The 18,739-nt window shown below is 37.2% G+C and overlaps 2 protein-coding genes across 3 annotated transcripts; one reads left to right on the plus strand and one right to left on the minus strand.

Moving 5' to 3' along the window:
* The first annotated feature begins 30 nt into the window (after window positions 1-30).
* LOC107693381 (adaptin ear-binding coat-associated protein 1-like) lies at window positions 31-17,230 on the plus strand. Of its 2 annotated transcripts, XM_016492743.1 has the most exons (8): window positions 31-263; window positions 1,321-1,421; window positions 1,525-1,629; window positions 1,763-1,844; window positions 2,302-2,407; window positions 2,596-2,734; window positions 3,440-3,533; window positions 3,691-4,397. In XM_016492743.1, exons 1-8 carry the CDS (start codon window positions 169-171, stop codon window positions 3,749-3,751), a joined length of 783 nt encoding a protein of 260 aa, XP_016348229.1. In that variant the 5' UTR covers window positions 31-168; the 3' UTR covers window positions 3,752-4,397. The 2 variants fall into 2 exon arrangements, with proteins under 2 accessions (XP_016348229.1, XP_016348230.1); XM_016492744.1 differs by lacking the exons at window positions 3,440-3,533; window positions 3,691-4,397 and adding an exon at window positions 17,081-17,230.
* LOC107693243 (serine/threonine-protein kinase SBK1-like) lies at window positions 11,663-16,420 on the minus strand. The gene is made up of 4 exons (XM_016492555.1): window positions 16,370-16,420; window positions 14,842-14,986; window positions 14,488-14,690; window positions 11,663-13,413 (listed from the first exon to the last, which is right to left on the minus strand). Exons 1-4 carry the CDS (start codon window positions 16,418-16,420, stop codon window positions 12,745-12,747), a joined length of 1,068 nt encoding a protein of 355 aa, XP_016348041.1. The 3' UTR covers window positions 11,663-12,744.
* Window positions 17,231-18,739: the final 1,509 nt, after the last annotated feature.

Genomic DNA, 18,739 nt, shown 5'->3' on the forward strand with positions numbered 1-18,739 from the left:
GATCCATACATTCTCAGATCTGATGACGCGTGATGCGTGATTCTCAAGCTTGTGCCTGAGGCGTCGCGGACGTCACTGACGCTCTAGTGCCTGTAGAAGCGGCTGGCCCGCAATAACAAATTGGATGAAGACAAAAATATTACTCACATCCATTGAAATCAGTTCAAGATGGCGTCCGAGGTGGAATACGAGTCGATTCTGTGCGTGAAACCAGATGTAAATGTTTACCGCATCCCGCCGCGGGCGTCGAATCGCGGATACAGGTGAATGATAGGTTGTGCGGGCCTGAGCCCTTGGCTTGTGTCTGTTCTGTAAATAATCTTGGAATACCATTTTGCCGCAGCTGTATCAGCACCACACTCCTATTACGAAAGTCATTTGATAATAAATAATGAATTTATCGCAATTTATTATTGTTATGCGCACTGTTATGCCGCGCAGACAGTGTTTTATCATTGGTTTATCACGATAGAAAGAAAAACATCTTGTGATGTCAGATGCTTGGTCTGTTTGTGAGCTCACGACTCAACATTAATAGGAAGTGGTGTAGAATAAGCAAATACAAATTTAATTACACTTTCATGTTATTTTCATGCAGCTGAAGTGCATAGAGCATCTCTCATTTGATTTGTAGTATTATTCTGGTTATATAATATGTTGTTGTGTTGGTGTGAGATGTGTGTTTTCAGGGTCGTATATGTGGTCCAGTTTATATGGTGTATAATTAGTCCTAAAAACTCTTGCCCACAGAGAATGTTATACTTCACTGGCACACATTTTAGAGGAGAAATCCCACTTGTATTCCTTCATGAGGAGCTTGAAGGCTTGTGTCAGTTCTGAAAATTGAAATAATATTGCTGGATTTGCCATAAACTGTCGAAAGATGTTAAATGTCTGTTGTTCCCACTGTCTTCTGGTTATTTTCACCAGTCATCTTCTGGTCAGTGTCTTCAGGTGAAAATGACCAGAAGACAGTGGGAATAGAAACCATTTAATCCCTTTCCAGTTATGACATTTTAATTCAAACTACATGTTCAGAATAAAAAAAGAAAGAAACCCGTGTGAATCATTTACAATAAGATCCATAACATGCATTTGGAAAACAGGTATGAATATTCAAATTCAAATGATTTTTGTGACAATCACTTTTTTTTCCTGTACTCATTGCTGTGATGTATCAAAGTGTTTCACTACACCAGAAAATAATTGGTCTTATTTTTGTTGTTAAGCTCATCCAAAAGATATTTCCATTTTAAAAATTTGTGAAGACCATTTTCATTTAATGGACCTGAAATGACATTTCTGCTGTGATAATGGCAGGGCGGCTGACTGGAAGCTAGACACTCCTGACTGGACAGGCCGTATGCGCATTACAGCAAAGGGGAAGGTGGCTTATATCAAATTGGAGGACAAAGTCTCAGGTTAGAAAAAAAAAAAGACCCGAATGTTTGATTGGATGACTCTCAGAGACATCTGTGCAGCAAAAGAAGCTCCTAGTTGTCCTTTTTCTATGATTGCCCTCAGGTGAGCTGTTTGCCCAAGCGCCGGTAAATGAATACCCTGGCATTGCAATGGAGACAGTCAGTGATTCCAGTCGCTATTTTGTTCTCCGAATACAGGATGACAATGGTTAGTGTATATTATCTGTAAACTGACCTTGTTTTACATACCCTGCCATAATAGAATGTCTTGCAAATAAGTTATACTTCACTGTTGTGTGTTACAGTTTAGACATGCAATATCCTTGCTGCCTGTATTTTAGGTCGGTGTGCATTCATTGGTGTTGGGTTTGGAGACAGAGGTGATGCCTTTGACTTCAATGTCACCCTGCAGGATCATTTCAAGTAAGTTTCCATCAAAATTCATGTGAATGTTAATGACTGGTAATGCTTTTGTATTTGTAGTGACATCTTGGATGCTGATGGTTGTTTTTAGTTCATTTCTTTGGGGCATAATAAGCAGTGTTATTATGTACACTCTTTAAAAAAGGTTCCAAAAGGTTTTTGTTTTTTTTTGCAATGATGCCTTAGAAGAACCATTTTTCGTTCCCCAAAGAACCTTTCAGTGAACAGTTCTTGAAAGTGTGAAACATAAAGAACAGTTGAAAAAATGGAACAATGGAAAAAAAATATTTTTCCACTATAAAGAACCTTTTGTGGAATGGAACGTTTCCATGGATGTTAAAGGTTCTTCATGGAACCATCAATGCCAATAAAGAACCTTTAGTTTTGTGTACACTGTGCAGTTTGTATTTTATTTATTTATTTTATTCCTTAATCTTTCCTTCTCTTTTTCTGTAAGGTGGGTGAAACAGGAGAATGAAATCAAAAGTTCTCAGGCTGCAGACTCGGGACCTAAACTGGATCTAGGCTTCAAAGAGGGACAGACCATCACACTGAATATCGGGGTAAAACAAAACTAAAGCACAAAACAGCTAAAAACTACTTTTGGAATTGGATTAAAAAAATTCAGATTATGGCCTTATAGTCTTGCATCACTACATTTTCATAAGAATATATAGTGATTTTTCATGCCCTCATATCATAAATAAACATGAGTTTGTGTTAAATTAGAGAAATGTTTCTTTGTATTTAGCAAGGTAAAAAGAGGGACAAGCCACGCCCTCAGAGCTCAGGAGGCTTTGGGCTCCTCCCTCCACCTCCAGGAGGAAAGATAGCCCCTCCTCCTTCGTCCAATCACAACACAGTACAGCCATCAGGAGGAGCACAAACAGGTACATCATTTGACGTCATTACTGCTTAAATATAAACTAAATCTTTCATCGAAACAGATAAGGTAGAAATTCAGCATTACATCACTTGCTCACCAATGGTTCCTCTGCAGTGAATGGGTGCCGTCAGAATGAGAGTCCAAACAGCTGATAAAAACATCACAATAATCCACAAGTAATTCACACAACTCCAGTCCACCAATTAACATCTTGTAAAGTGAACAGCAGTGTTTATAAGAAAAAAATATTAATCATTAAAAGTTTTTAACTTCTGTCTAAAATATGACTCCTCTATCCATAATATTGCTTTCTCCAATGATAAAGCAGTCTTGTTTGAATTAGGAAATTTGCACAGACCCTTCTACAAAAGAGAAAAAAGTTCTTAATAAATATGTTATGGGGGTTAGATGTGAGAGGACAACAGGGGATGGACTTTTTCTTTGCTAAATTTCTCCAAATCTGTTCCAATAAAGTAAGGAGCTCATCTACAGTGCATCTTGGAAGGCTTGAGGGTGACGCATTCAGCCAGTTTTCATTTTTGGTTGAGCTATTCCTTTATATGTCAGCCCACTCTAAATGCACGGGCACATAAAGACAGACACAACTAAATTTTACAGATATCATTGTTCATACAAAAATAATTTTAATTACATACTACTTTTATTTTTCTATTCTTTTCTTGACCTCACTTGCTTCTTCTACTTTTAGGATGTTTATTAGAACTGGACAGCAGTAACTCTAATACAGTGGTTCAGTCAAACCCCAGCTCTGACCTGTGGGGTGACTTCTCTAGCTCTGCAAGGTAACATGATTAGTGACCTTGATTCTTGACCATTGAATAAGTATTCAGATATTAATACTGGTCACTAAATATTTTCATTAAACTGGTCTTAGACCACTACCTGTATAAGCATGTAAATGTTCTTTCTTGCTTTCCTTCCTTCCTTCCTTTCTTTCAGCTCTGTTCCTCCTCCAGCACCATGCCAAGAACCCTCTTCTGGGAACTGGGTCCAGTTCTGAAAAAGTTTTATCCTCCTTCATTCCATTATTGTTCCCATTCCTCCATCAAAACTACTGCAATTAAAAGATACTGCATAATTGTATGGAAAATTAGAGGCAAGCTGTATGTCATGCTGCTAATCTTAGCAGAGCACAGAGGCGAGAAATAGGCTATTAGGAATTCTGTTAGAATCAACCAAATGAAATTATGAAAAAGACTGTATAAAAGAGAGGAACATCCCATGGGTGTTATATATAAAACTTTATGGTAATGTTTTGAAGATTGTTTCAGTATCTTTACATTTGTCCACAAGGTGTTGGATGTGTCCATTTGGTTGTCATGACCTGTATGTTTGTCTTAGGTTTTGGAGGAGTGAATATATGTGTTTGAGTGTTTAAAAAAAGGCAGACATTTTGTTTGAAAGTGTAGAATTTAAGTGAGGCCTGGATATGTTAAGAGCTTAACATCTTGTATGTCATAAGAATATATAAAACCTGTACAGTATAAATATTCAAAAATACTGACTGAAGGCCACAATGTAGAAAAACTATGTCCCTCAAATAAAGGGATTATGTCTAGATATTCATTACATATCCATATTGTCATTTACTTGACTAACAGAGTCATTTACGTGTTAAACAAAAATAAAATATACAAAAGAACTACGACACACATTGCTTCAAATGTGATTATTTTAAGTAATATAAAATCTGTGGAATATGATTCTCAAAAATATTAGCATTTGCCCTTGCAGTCTATAAAAAATATTTAAGTGCTACAATGCTTTATACGTAACTTAGCTTATGGAAACGAATGCAATCACATTGCTGTTATGGAGAACGAAAGTTTGCATTAGAATTTGCTATATTAAATGTATGATTTCCTTTTTGGCTATTACTGGATATCAAGCCCCTTGACCCCAAAGTACGACAGGTAATTTTTCTGTTTTGTTACCCTTACAAAATGTAAAAAATTATTAGTATGTTAATAGTGTTCCGCCAAAATACCACACTTACTACAGTATCACGCTGTCATGAAATAAATATTCTACTCTTGATTCTATCATGGTCTTAAAGTAGTAACAATAACCGAATACTAATTTTATTGTAGGCAGACAGCATGGTTACCTTGACATATACAATTCTTTTAGCTGACTAGCATTCACATTTGACTAATTCGCATGCAAGAGTTTGTGGAGGGATTTAGTGTCTCAAATTTATTCAATATCAAATAACATTATATGCATTATATGGTACAAGTAAATATTTCATATGTTCACGAAATGGTTTTAGCATTGAAACGAGTAGTAGAGGTGAGTGAACCCTCTTAGCTTTTTTAGCTCTTAAATTTTGTGTTAACAGTAATGTGTTAAAATCTTCATATAATATAAATGTAAAAAATCATAACCGAGATTGGCTTTTTATTTACTTAGTGAATGCCACTGAATTTGTGAAAACTACTAGATTTGGAAAGTAAATATAATCACCACAAATGCTCGTTAATCTGTCTCATGTCACCTGATATTTGTGTTTATCAGTTTGTGCTGCAAAATCCAGTTTAAGATGGTAAATGCTGTGGACCATGGTAGCTGGTCTAAGATGCTTATTAGTCATGTGCTAGACCATCTTGGACCAGCAACAAATAAGTTCCCAGTTTAATGGCCAGGTTGGACCAGCTAGAAACCAGCTAAACACTGTCACTAGCTTAAGATGGATTTTCAGCAGATGACCTTAGGCCATGCAGCTGGGTCTCACATCTGTTTCCGTTCATTAGCCTATATCTAGCTAGATAACATCTTCCTGACTTTTCTAAGCTGCTTTGATTGGTTGCGCAAGAACTACCATCAGCCTGTACTTCTCAGTTTGGCCACCAAACGTCTCTGTCACACTAGTGCTGAGTATTTTCATAAAACATGCACACCTGCTTCTTGTCTGTTGTGAGTAATGACCTGTTAATACCCTTTGTAGTTCCCTTAATCTGTGTGATCTTGCTAGTTTTTTTTTCACAACATCATTCTATTTGGCTTAGTTTTTCATTCTTGCAAATGTTTGCCTGTACCCTTGACTCTTTTCAGTGGGTTATGGTTTAGATAATTAATTGGATTGCTTTTGAGCTTTGAACTAGGACATCTATTAATGGGTTTTGAGATTTTTAACCGTGCAATTGGATCCTGCTTCAGTTGATGATTGTCATATACAATTTATGAGTGCACCAAGACTGGGGACACTTATTAGTTACTAGGTACCTAATTTTTCTCAACTGCTGTATACACTTTCACCAGATTAAGATGGTTGTACTCAATTTCTTTTTGAAATAAGTGAGTATGGATTATCATACATTGGTGTAATTAATAAAAAGAAATGAACTAAAAGCAATATAAACATTATAATACACCAGTCTGTAATGAACAATATTTAGTTGGAGGAAATTTTTGTGCAATTAATTTTAATTAATGGAAATAACATTTAATGTATTGAACAAAACTGAAATAAGTGAATAATGACTAACAATTTGGTCTGGTTTTTATACAAAACCATCATATGGCTTTAGAACACTTGGAATACATTGCATGATTACACATTTATTGTATGGAAAAGAGTGGCCTATACATTATTCAAACTTTCTGATCACTTTGGAACAACATGAGAATGAGCAACAATGATAGAATTTTAATTATTAGGGAAGCTATTACTTTTAAAGGGGTCATATGATGCGGTTTCAATTTTTCCTTTCTCTTTGGAGTGTTACAAGCTCTTGGTGCATAAAGAAGATCTGTAAAGTTGCAAAGACTAAAGTCTCAAATCCAAAGAGATATTCTTTATAAAAGTTCAGAGTCAGCCACACCTACCTAAAACGGCTCGTTCTAACGCCCCCACATATCTACCTCACTATGTGGGAAGATTTGCATAACGCCGCCCAAATGTTCACGCAAAGAAAGAAGGCGTAACTTTTATTCTCACTGTAGTATTGTTTTTTTTTATTTATTTATTTTTTTTTATTGAAGCTTTTTGACATTTACAGGGTTTAAACATAGTTGACACATCCGAGCTAATATAAATTGCCCAGGTGGCCATTCATTTGAATTCTCTGCAAAATAAACATTAAAATACAGTATTACCAAATACATTATTACAAGAAGAAAAAGCTTTTTGAATGCTGTTGAAAAAGCTTCGTATGGAATAAGACCTTTGATTGTGTTAATCCACTGTGCTATTGATGGAACTTGGTCTGTTATCCAGCATACAAGTATGCACTTGCGGGCACAGTGGAGGAAGATTTGAAGAAGGTAGGTCCCTTGGAATCTGGACGGGAGTTCCTGGCTCATGCCAAGCAAACAAGTCATTGGTCCTATTTGTAATGAGCAGCAAAACATTTTCTCAAGTTCCTTTAGGATGCCCGTCCAGAATTGTTGTATTTTCGAGCAACTCCAGAAACAGTGGATGAGGGTTCCTTCTAGACTTTTACATTTATTGCAGAGGTTGGAGAGTTTTTGGTTCACTTTATGTCTTTGGGCAGGAGTCACATGCAGACGATGAACAATTTTAAACTGCATTTCCCAGGCAAGAGTTATTGGCAAGATAGGAAGGCATCTCACATATGGCTTCTTTGTATCCACATTAAGCAGAGAAATAGGGCGATACGATCCGCACTCAGGGCATTTGCCTTTTTTTAGAAAAACACAAATGCTGGCTTCTGTCATGGAGCCAGGAAGCCTATTAGAATCAAATGAATACTGTATCATTTCATGCATTAAGCTCGCTAACTCAATTTTAAATTTCTGAAGGAATTCCACAGTAAACCCATTGGGCCCTGGTGCTTTTCCTTTGGGGAGACTGTTAATACAATTCTAAATTTCGCTGAGTTCAATTGGTTTGTTTAACGTCTGTCGTTGCTCCTCAGTTAATTCCCGTAAATTTAAGTTTGCAAGGAATTTATTCATATTATCACCCGAAGAAAAGCCCGATTGGGACGTGTAAAGCCTATTATAAAATGCCCTAAAAATTTTGTTAATTGCTTTGTTATCGTGATGGCACCTGCCTTCTTTATCTTTGATACTGGATATGACCTGCGCCTGAGAACGGCTCCGCAGTAAGTTTGCTAGATATTTGTTAGGTTTGTTAGTGAATTCGTACATCCGCTGTCTAGCAAAGAATACAGCTTTTTCAGCTTTATTAGTGAGAATTGTTTCGAGAGAGGTTTTTACTGTTTCTATCTCAGCCAGGAGTACATCTGAGGGGCGCGTATTATATTTTGTTTGTAAATCATGGAGGATCATTTCTAATTTTCTCTGGTTTGCCAGCTGTTTTTTTTTCTGGTTGGATACATAGGAGATAATTATTCCCATAATGTAAGCTTTTGCAGTGTCTCAAAGCAAATTGGGAGACACGTCTGGGGTTTTATTGTCAATAAGTAATAGTTTAACTTGCTCTTTGAGGAAAGATTCAAATTTTGGGTCATGAACGAGCCATGGTTTGAATTTCCAAGAAGCTGGGTTAAATATTTGGTTGGATAGGCCTAACCTGAGAAAAACGGGATTACAATATTCCCAATATTGCAATCTATTACATTTTGAAGTGAAGTTTTGGGAGAGAAAAAATAGTCTATTCTGCTTCCAGTTTTATGGACTCTAGAGAATGCTCTGTTCGAAGGCCTATCATTAGATGGTGGAGATTTATCCAGCTTTGGTAGCAGTGTACAGTTAAAATCACCAGCGATTTATACTGTGTTCACATTGCCATTCAGCGAACTTAGAAAAAACCAGTGTAATTATTTCGTTCGATTGAATAGGGGGGATATAAACATTCATAAGCGTAATGGGTTGTCCAGCTAGTGTAGCTTTAAGCAGGATAAACCGTCCTGATTTATCGGAGTATGTATTAATATCTGATAGTGGTATGCATTTGTTTACAAGAATGACAACTCCCCTACTTTTACTGGTGAATGACGAGCCATATACTTGTCCCACCCAGTCTCTCTTTAATTTGATGTGCTCACTGTCTGTTAGGTGCGTCTCCTGCAGAAATGCAATATGAATTTGTTCTTTTTTTAAATAGTTTAGAATCTTTTTCCTTTTTACTGGATTTTTAATGCCCTTTACATTCCAGCTGCATATGTTTAGTATTGATTTATTCATTACCATAACCAAGGAGTAATCGGTTTAAGTCTGATATACATGAAGGGTGTACCCATAAAAGTTGAATAAACGGTGATGCCATGTATAGTATTGAGGAGAAGGAAAGGAGAAAAAAAAAGAAAACAAAAAACAAAACAAAAAATATTTTTATGTTTGAAGAATTTTTCGCCGCCGTTGTGCTGTTGGCCTATTCGAAGAGTCGCTGGGTATATCATGGCAAAGCGAATTCCTCGTACGTGCAGCCCTAGTTTTAATGTTTTTGTCTCGTCGCTCCGGCCGGGACACGGCATCACAGTATGTTAGGGGCGTAACATTTCCGTCTCACGCTTGAGGTATTCGGCCAATCACAACGCATTGGATAGCTGGCCAATCAGAGCACACCTCACTTTTCAGACCGATGAGCTTTGTAAAAATCGACGCGTTTCAAAAAGGCGGGGCATAGAGGAGAAACAATAATGTACAGTATGTGGAAAATAATGTGTTTTTTTTTACTTTAAACCGCATAAACACATTTCATTACACCAAATACACAAAATAATGTTCTTTTTAGCAGCATCATATGACCCCTTTAATGTTTAATTACTGTATGTGAAGTGAGATTTTGGATCAGTGGAATTTTAAAATGGCCAGGGCTTCAGTGCAATGAACTAGAAACCAAACGATGAACAAAATGTCCTGTCTCTCATTGTGGTAGTGGCAGGTTAGGATACAGTGTGAAAATTTGTTTTGAAAAGTTGCGAAGAAATGTTCTTGGCTAATAAATCGGGAGCATGTTTGGGGATCAGCTGTTCGTTGCTGCACGTTTGAATCGGTCCTCATTCAGAAGTCTGAATGTGTGAGTGATGTGTGAACACGTGTGTTATTTGGCACCACCCTGTCAACATGTCTCAATGATAGATTGTGGACTTGATCTTTCTCTCACACACACATATTTGTTCTGCTTAAAAGGTGCATTTATTAGCAAATTGGACACTCACTGTCTCTCTTTTGCCGATGGCCAGTGCCGATCTCCCTTCCTCAGTGCCTGATCAAACATGTAGTGAGCTATATATATATATATATATATATATATATATATATATATATATATATAAAATAATTAATGTTAAATGTATAAACCTGGTTATTGTGTGTTTAATACATATTCGATTTATTAGTACTATTACACCAATCTCATTATTGGTTCATGTATGAAAAAATGCATCACATTCAATTTAGTAGTTTGCTAAAACTGTAATCCAATGAATGGTAATTTTATATGGCAATTAAAATACATAGGCTAATCAGTCTTAAATATTTCCTCTAAAGTTAAAGTTGTCTCAGCCAATGGAATTTCATAGGATCTTCCACAATATGAGGCTTGCAGCAGCTTCAGGAGGTTTATTTTCTGAACATTTTCTGTAAGGAATAACCTTTACAAACAAAAAGTTGATATTTCTGGCATTCCAGTGCCATAAATTCATCAAACTTATAGACAGATATTTCTCTCACGCACATTTACTTACAAATTAACATATGCAAGATGACAGCATACTTTCACACTTGCATAATTGCACATAAATGTGTTTTAATGTAGTATATCAAATGAAAGGTCATAGCGGCTGGAATACTTAGTAGGGCTGTCAAATGATCTTCGTGGATCTTCTCCCTTCATGTATTGAGCTATTTCAGCTGTTAATCTCTTAACAAGGTGCCTAAATAACTTAAGATTGAAAGGGCAAAATCTGACACTCGTGTTTTTTGATGTCTTAATTTAGCAGCCTAGACTGTATTAATTCAGTTTCTTGTGCAAATATTTGCCATTTTAAAAGTTTTCCATTTTTTTCAAGTTTTTTGTTGTTGTTGGAAAGTCAGGTGGGCTTCATTTGTTTACGGTATATTATTTTTTCTTATTTGATATTCCAGACTTTATGCAGATTTATGCACAATTATTTTAATTCTATGTATTTTGCAAATACGGTTGTCTTATTTACTCCATAATTTACAATGTTGGATCATTTGAAGGAGTCTGAACATAAGCCAAAGACCTATCCGTTACATGTAACTTCTCACTTTGTGTGTGTGTGTATGTGTGTACAGTGTTGATGAATGGAGGGACAGGTTTGAATGCAGAAGTGTGAGACACTTAAAGATCGGTGAAGACTGTGTGTGTTTACCCATGCATGTGTATGTGATTTCAAGTGTGCATCTGACAGAGGTGATGATGGCTGAAAGAGTTTTATTAATGGTCTGGGGGTTATTTTTAAATCTAGGACACGTAGTGTGTGAGTGTTTGAATGTGTCTGCATGTCTTCTGCTGAAACTTGAGAGATGTGCTCCTTACGCTTACGCTCAAAAGTGATCCACGTGAAGATTACATTTCATGAGCATGCTGTAGGTTGTTAAAAGCATAAATATGATTTTAAGACAGGAGTGAACATTCCAAACTTTTATGACGTTAAGCAAATATAAAAACATGTATTTAAACAAATAGTTACAGTTCAAAATGTTGGTGAAAATAGATTCATTTTTGTATATTAGACCAGAGCAAACTGAAATTTTGAATCCTTTATTTTGATCAGTTTGACATTAACATTTCTGTCATTTCTATCACAAGTTCCCAGCATTTCCACCATGGACACCTAGGGGATCAAGATTCCCCAGATGGGAAATCCTGCTTTATTATGCATGCGGGAGGTCCACATAAAATACATTTATTATAAATGTGCCCTCGTAATCTTTAAAGGGGTCATATAATGCGATTTCAAGTTTTCCTTTCTCTTTGGAGTGTTACAAGCTGATTGTGCATAGATAAGATCAAAAACAACAACTTGCTCTCACAACAACATATTTTCTCTGATTTGTGCACCAGCACTAAGGCAGTAATCTATCCCATCCAACAACCTGTCACTCACTTGAGATTGCAGCAATTAGCAAACAACGATCCAACCAATTCCAGATGAACAAAATCAAGTCCCGCCTTGCTGCTTTTTTTTTTCTCTCCAAGAAGTCCATTTGGAATTTAGAAAGTGGAGATGGCAGCAATATTTATTTAGACTTATAAGCACAGATATTATTAAGATGCCTGCAGATCTTTAGCTGTCACTAATATTATTGGTACGGATTTCATAATATAGTGTTACACCGATCTTTGTTTTGCACATTGTTTTGGAGTGTAGTAATGTTGCTGGATTGTGGATGGAGGCCCAAATTTTCAGAAACATTTTTTGTGCCCCTTTTCAATTATATAACCCTTACCAACTCTTCTGAGGTATTCTGAAACCTTTAGGGCCAGATTTACTAAAAGCTTACCAGCACACACCCTATTTTGCCGTTAAAAAACTATGTTCAGGATTTACTAAAGGCACGCAGTGAACAGGTATTTTTGAAACTGACCATATTGCATTTGTAGGAGTTTCCCATTTAGCCGTAAAATTTATGAGATGAGAGTATTTAAGTGAATCACCCAACGCTATTTACTAAGGTTGGTGCTAGTCAAGTACTGGTATTTGTGCCATAATTTAATGCCCCAAAAAGCATGTCTTAAATCAGACGGTAATTTGCGCTGCTCTTGGTAGTGAGTAGATCTACTAAGACCAATGGCATTGTCAGTAGATCAACCGCAGAGCCTTCCACTCCCATCTGTACTTTTATGGGATTCTGCTCTCACATTAATTTGCCCTGTTTGGTAAATCTGGCCCTTAGTGTTTACAGCTAAGATCCATAGTGGTCAGTTAGGAAAACAAACTCGTAGCTAATAATGTGTATATGTGGGATACACAGGAGGCTTATGATTAAAACTACCATCAGAACTACTTCTAAAAGGTGATAACCATTGTTCCCACCATGGAGAGAATGACCAGATGACGACAAACTACTGATCTCCTTAACTTTGATGCATCACCCACTGACATCCTTGTTCAATAACCAGGCTCCTCCCAGATATCTTTCCACCTCATCTGGTCTGCCACGAAGCCGGAACTGTGGGTGGAGCAGGGACCTAAGAAGACAAGCCGCAAGAGGAGTGAACGCCGCAAACTGTGGTGCCATATGGTGGACGTTTTCAGGCTGATCTGATCCTCTCTCCTGTGATGCTGAACCTTCCCAATTAGTCCATTGTAGATAGCTTTTATATGCAGTGTTGTCTGAAACTGTCTCAGACCATGGAAGGCTCCCCATGAGCATGGCATAGATTAGAATGCCTAATGCCCAGCTGTCTGTAGTGGGATCTACAGAAACCAACACCCTGTGAGTCTTTCCAGAGTCCCCTTTTTGCTTGTTCCCATTGTTGTCCACCCCCAAGTTGCCCAAATAGTTCTTTTCATTCTTCCTTGCCATCTCAGCCTCAGGTGTACAGTAAGGGGTGCCGTACCACACTAATGGTACCCTGGTGCCTTTAGCCTTCACCATGCCAAAATCACCAAGTTTGACCCAACGACACTCACGGTCACAAAGAAAGATGTTTTCTGGCTTGACATCACGATGGACAAAGCTATGGGAATGAAGATGAGAGAGGGCACCGCTGATCTGGGAAGCCACTCCCTGGGCACGGCTCTCTTCAAGACCAACCTGCGATGAAGAAATCAGTTTATGCCAGGGGTGTCCAGTCCTGCTCCTGGAGTGCCTGGAGTTTGGCTCCAACCTGCCCCAACACACTTGTCTGAAAGTTTCTAGTAATTCTAAAGACCTTGTTTAGCTGGTTGGGATGTGTTTTATTAGGACTTAACTCTGTAAGATTGTGGCCCTCCAGGATCAGGACTAGACAACACTGATTTAAGCACTAATCAATTTACTGAGCTTGCATCAACCTGTCATTGCAAAACAACTATTGTACCTATTATTTACAATACAATTTTGTGTTCTTTCATTGTTAATTTGAGCTAAACCAGTGATTCCCAACCTAAGGTGACCAGACGTGCCACTTCCCACAGTGCAAACAACCAACACCTGGTTATTTTAGGCAATTTAGAATCCTGTGCTGAATGTGTCCCCGGAAAGTGGCACGTCGGGTCACCTTATCCCAACCCTGGTACCCAACTGTACGCATTTTGTGTTTCCATAATCTAACACTCGTAGGCAATTTCGGTCCTAGAGAGCCTATAGCTGCGGTTTTCAACTCTGGCCCTTGAGGTCCACTTTTCCCTGCAGAGTTTAGCTCCAACCTTAATCAAACACACCTGAACAAGCTAATCAAGGTCTTCAGGATCAATTACAAGCAGGTAAGTTTGATCAAAGGTTGGAGCTAAACTCTGCAGGACAGCAGCTCTCTAGGACCGAACTTGCCTAACTCTGATCTAACCCAACAATTTCAGATCTTGGAGTCTCTACTAATGATCTGATGAGTTGAATCGGGTGTATTTGTTTAAGGAGACATTCAAAATTTGCAATAATGGGGTACAGGCTCAGAAGCCACTGATTCAAACCTGGGGTGTGTAATCCTGTTTCTTGAGGGCCAATATCCTGCAGCGTTTAGCTTTGATCCCAATTAAACACACCTGATCCAGCTAATCAAGGTCTTCAGTATTACTAGAAACATCCATGCAAGTGTATTGGGGCAGACTGGAGCTAAACTCTGCAGGACATTAGTCCTCAAGGAGCAGTCATCATTAAGAAGCATGAAACTGATGTCAAACTTTTACCAACCTCAGGAACGATGACATCATATAGGTTGCCATAAAGGCAAGGTTGCTGGGCGAACACATAGTGAGTAGGAGTGGAGAATGCGATGCCTAAAGCTGAGGTAAGTGAGGGGTGGGTACAGAAGACCAAAGACAGGTTATATTCCCTCAGAAAGGACAGTAGAGATGTGTCGTCTCGCAGAAAGAATTTAAGGGCCATTGAGGTTCCTAGATTCCATGAAGATTTGGAGGAATAATGGAGATATTGTCAAAGGGAAAGGAAGAAGGAAGCAGTATGCAATAATCTAGCACAATTCCCAGAAATGCGATCTAGCATGGATAAGATCAGAAGAGAGAAAGACAAAGCAACATAACTTACCACTCTTTTTGTGCACTGCTAATTTGACTTTTCCATATGAACCCTCTCCAAGAAGTTTAATAACTTGGAAGTGATCTAAAGGCTCCAATGATTTTAGAGACTGAGCCGTTAAGTGACAGAGCTCATCCAGAAGTCTTGTGGCAGTCTGTAAGAAGCAAAACTAGGATGTCAGGGTTGCAGATGGACGTGCCAAACATTCAACAGCTAATGTAATTTGAGGGAGAATTTGCATGCCTCGTTTTCCACTTTGTTTCAAAGACACTAAATTAGACGTTATTAGATGCAAAAAGTCTTATTTGGCATAGATCCCATGCTTTTTGTTGTTGTTTTCTACCTTTTTGGGGCATGTCAAACAAGGTTTCAGCTGTCAAATACCACAAAATACCATGTTTAAAGTAAACAGGATCTGGCTGGATCAAAGATATACTGCTGGGATCTGTCACTGCATACTATTATAAGGTTGCTACAGCAAAAGGGTGATTTGGGCCTCAGTTCTGAGGATTGGCTATTGTCAACATCTTAACTGTCCTCGGACAGCTGTGCTATTCAGCTGAGCTTCATAGGATTAAGTGTTCTGTTCAGTAATAGTATTGGTAACTGATCAACATTTATTCATGTAGCATGATTGAATGTAATGCCTAATTTGTATTTGAACTGGATGTAGTTTTCAGTATTTTTTTTTTAGTCTGTGTATGCTTTGGTGTCCCAAAAGCAGAAAGGTTACACTCTTTATTAAAGCAGCAGTTCAGGATGATGTGGGACAGTGTTGTATAAGAGGGATAAGGTGCACCTGTTGGGCATCAGTTGTGTGAGGACAGACAGCTCACCAGAAGTTGTGTGTGGTTAACCCCTTGTCAAGAACAGCGATTTGGGCAGCACATCTAAGTTATTTGGGATTAGTTGTGAATGTTGTAAATTGCTGAATTACATAACATGCTCTAAAAACCCTTTCAGGTATGTGCTTTGTAAAAGGTAATAAATAATTAGTTACAAATGTAGTCTGTCTTTGTGTTTTGCACTTTATAAACTTTGTGTTGATAAACTTCATAAAACCTTACTTTAAGCTCTTCTATAACTAAATAGGACTTCATACACTCACACACATACTGTGTATGTATGTATATATATATATATATATATATATATATATATATGGGATAGCTGGCCAATCACAGCACACCTCGCTTTTTCAAACCGATGAACTTTGTAAAAATCGACGCGTTTCAAAAAGGCGGGGCATAGAGGAGAAACAATAATGTACAGTATGTGGAAAATGTGTTTTTTTTTTTTTTTTACTTTAAACCGCATAAACACATTTCATTACACCAAATACACAACATAAGGTTCTTTTTAGCAGCATCATATCACCCCTTTAAAACAACTGTATGTAGTTTTGGTATTTTTGTGATCTTAGAGCCCCCTACAGTTAAATGAGTGGAACTCACTGTCGTAATTACAGCGGACAGCAGTGCATTTGTTGCTGCCGTAAAGCAATCCGCCTTTTTTGCGGAATTTTGTACCCGCTTACCATAACATACACGCAGAACAGTGGAGAGCATGAGAAAGACACAGAAGTCATTCGTCTTATAAGTAAGTGTACTGTCAGAATGATTATGAAACTGATATTTCAAGGTTAAAAAACAAACAAACACATGCATAGAGTTGCTTTAACCACCGTTTTGTTTAAGTGCCAACCGTACCTAAAGTCTTAACTGAATAATTCAAATTTTAAGTTATGTTGTTCAACTAGGATGTTGATTCAGGATTTGTTGGCGAAATTACTGACCTTAAAAATAGAGAAATAAATAAGAGTGCCCATTTAATTATACGCCACATTAACCACAGTAAAAGGGTTGTAAGCGACACCTATTGGTCATTATTAGCAACTGCCTGCAGCTGATTTTTGCATTCAAACTCACTTATTGAAATAATACACTTAATATTTTTTATAAAGTGCTATTTTCTCATTCACTCTATATATAAAAAATCCTTCATTGTAAACAAATAACTGTTCAATAAATATTAAATACATAACTTAATCAATAATTAATAAAATAAAAACAACATGCATACATAGGAAACGTTAACCGGAGAACACTGTCAAAATGGAGGATGACTTACAAAGGCTGGAACGTTCATTCCATCCTATCAAACATTAAGGCAAGTCAGGCATCATGGAGATAAGCTGAGGGCTACTGGTGTCATATGATGGTGTTGATCACTGTTGTCTGTGTTTCAGGTCTCCCAGTGCTCTAGTGTACCAGTTGCAAAAGTAGTACAGTTTGTCAAGAATCTCCACATTGGCCTGGTACACGTTCCAAGCTGTGTTCAAAGGCGACAGGGAAGGGTAGACCAGCTCAGAGGGTGTCGTCCCAATCTGTAAGAAGGTTTAGAAGATTTCTGTTAAAAGAATAATCTATTCCGTGCGTTCCCATCTATTATTAAACAGATTAAAAAATTTCAATATATTGCTAATTTAAATTTCAAAATATATTTAATTGTTTTTTTATTTTCCTCATATATAGTTTTCATACCCTCATATATTTGGGCCATTTTTAAATATTTGTAATCTAAATACATTTATATTGTCAAATATATATATAATATAGTATATATATAAATTCTATTTTAAATATAATATATTTTAAAACTGAAATGTATTTTCTTGCTACTTGAAGTACATTTTGTAATAAGTTTTGGCATTTGAATGTTTAAATCAAATATTTTTTCAGTAAAAAGTTATCTGTCTGTCTTTCTGTCTGTCTGTGTTCGTTGTGTAAACCGTGATACTTTATTTTCAGAAATGATGAATAGAAAATTCAAAAGAACAGCAATTATTTAAAACGGAATAGAATTTTTGGTGCAAAATAAGTCTTTCACTTTCTTGCTTTAGCATGTATCTTACTATAGGTCTGGTTTATTTGATAAAGCATCATGACAAATTTATTACATCCATTTTAACAGCTTTTAAGATATTTAAATATTGTTTGATTTCCTCCTGTAGTTGAGTTCAATGGTTCTTACCTGTATGAGCACCATGTGGCTGATGACTTGGATACGATGAGCGAGTTTCTTTGTCTTAGAATAATCACTCCCCATTTCTTCTTGTTTTTGCTGGATCCAGTCAAGATGGAACTTGAAGGATTTAAGGCCAGAGTACAGCTGTCCTAATGTACTGTTCACCTGTGGGTCAGAAGGAGCCAGACTCCGAGGTTACACACTATTCACATTTAATTCTATCTGTCTATCGATCTATCAATCTATCGTTCTATCTATCGTTCTATCATTCTATCGTTCTATCTATCTTTTCATTGTTCTATCGTTCTATCTTATCAAACTTGTGGCACTTGTATAAATTTCTTGGTATTTTTGTTCCAGTCTGGCCTTTTGGTTTGGAGAAGATAAACTTTATTTTGGGGTTATCAGTGAACAGTCTGGTCACAATTTTGGATCTTAGTCATAAAAATATTTTGTCAAAAAGAAAGTCTAGATGCTTGAAACACAGACATGGTAAAGAAAAACAGGCAGAGATGTGGATGTTCTACCTCGAGTGTTTTCAGGTCTGCTCTTCTGTAGTTCAGTGAGGGCAGGGATGTGAGTGATTGCTCAAAGTTTTTCATCTCATTCTGAAAAATGTCAAGGATTTTATTAGACAAACAATAAGTTTATTTAGCTAAACGTAAATGTTATTCTGCATTGGACATTTACTCCTAAAATGAATTAGAAAACCATTTACTGGTACTTACCCCATGCCTTTCTTGAGATACTACTTTCATCAGCGTACGCATATCTTGATACAGCATCTGCAGACCCTTTTTTCCATGCGGTATATTAGCAGGACGGGCTGTGATGAAGGCAAAGAGCTCAACACAAGTCATCAAGACGATGAGGGGAAAGG

This window comes from Sinocyclocheilus anshuiensis, unplaced genomic scaffold, assembly GCF_001515605.1.
Source record: "Sinocyclocheilus anshuiensis isolate Anshui unplaced genomic scaffold, SAMN03320099.WGS_v1.1 scaffold566, whole genome shotgun sequence".
NCBI lineage: Eukaryota > Metazoa > Chordata > Actinopteri > Cypriniformes > Cyprinidae > Sinocyclocheilus > Sinocyclocheilus anshuiensis.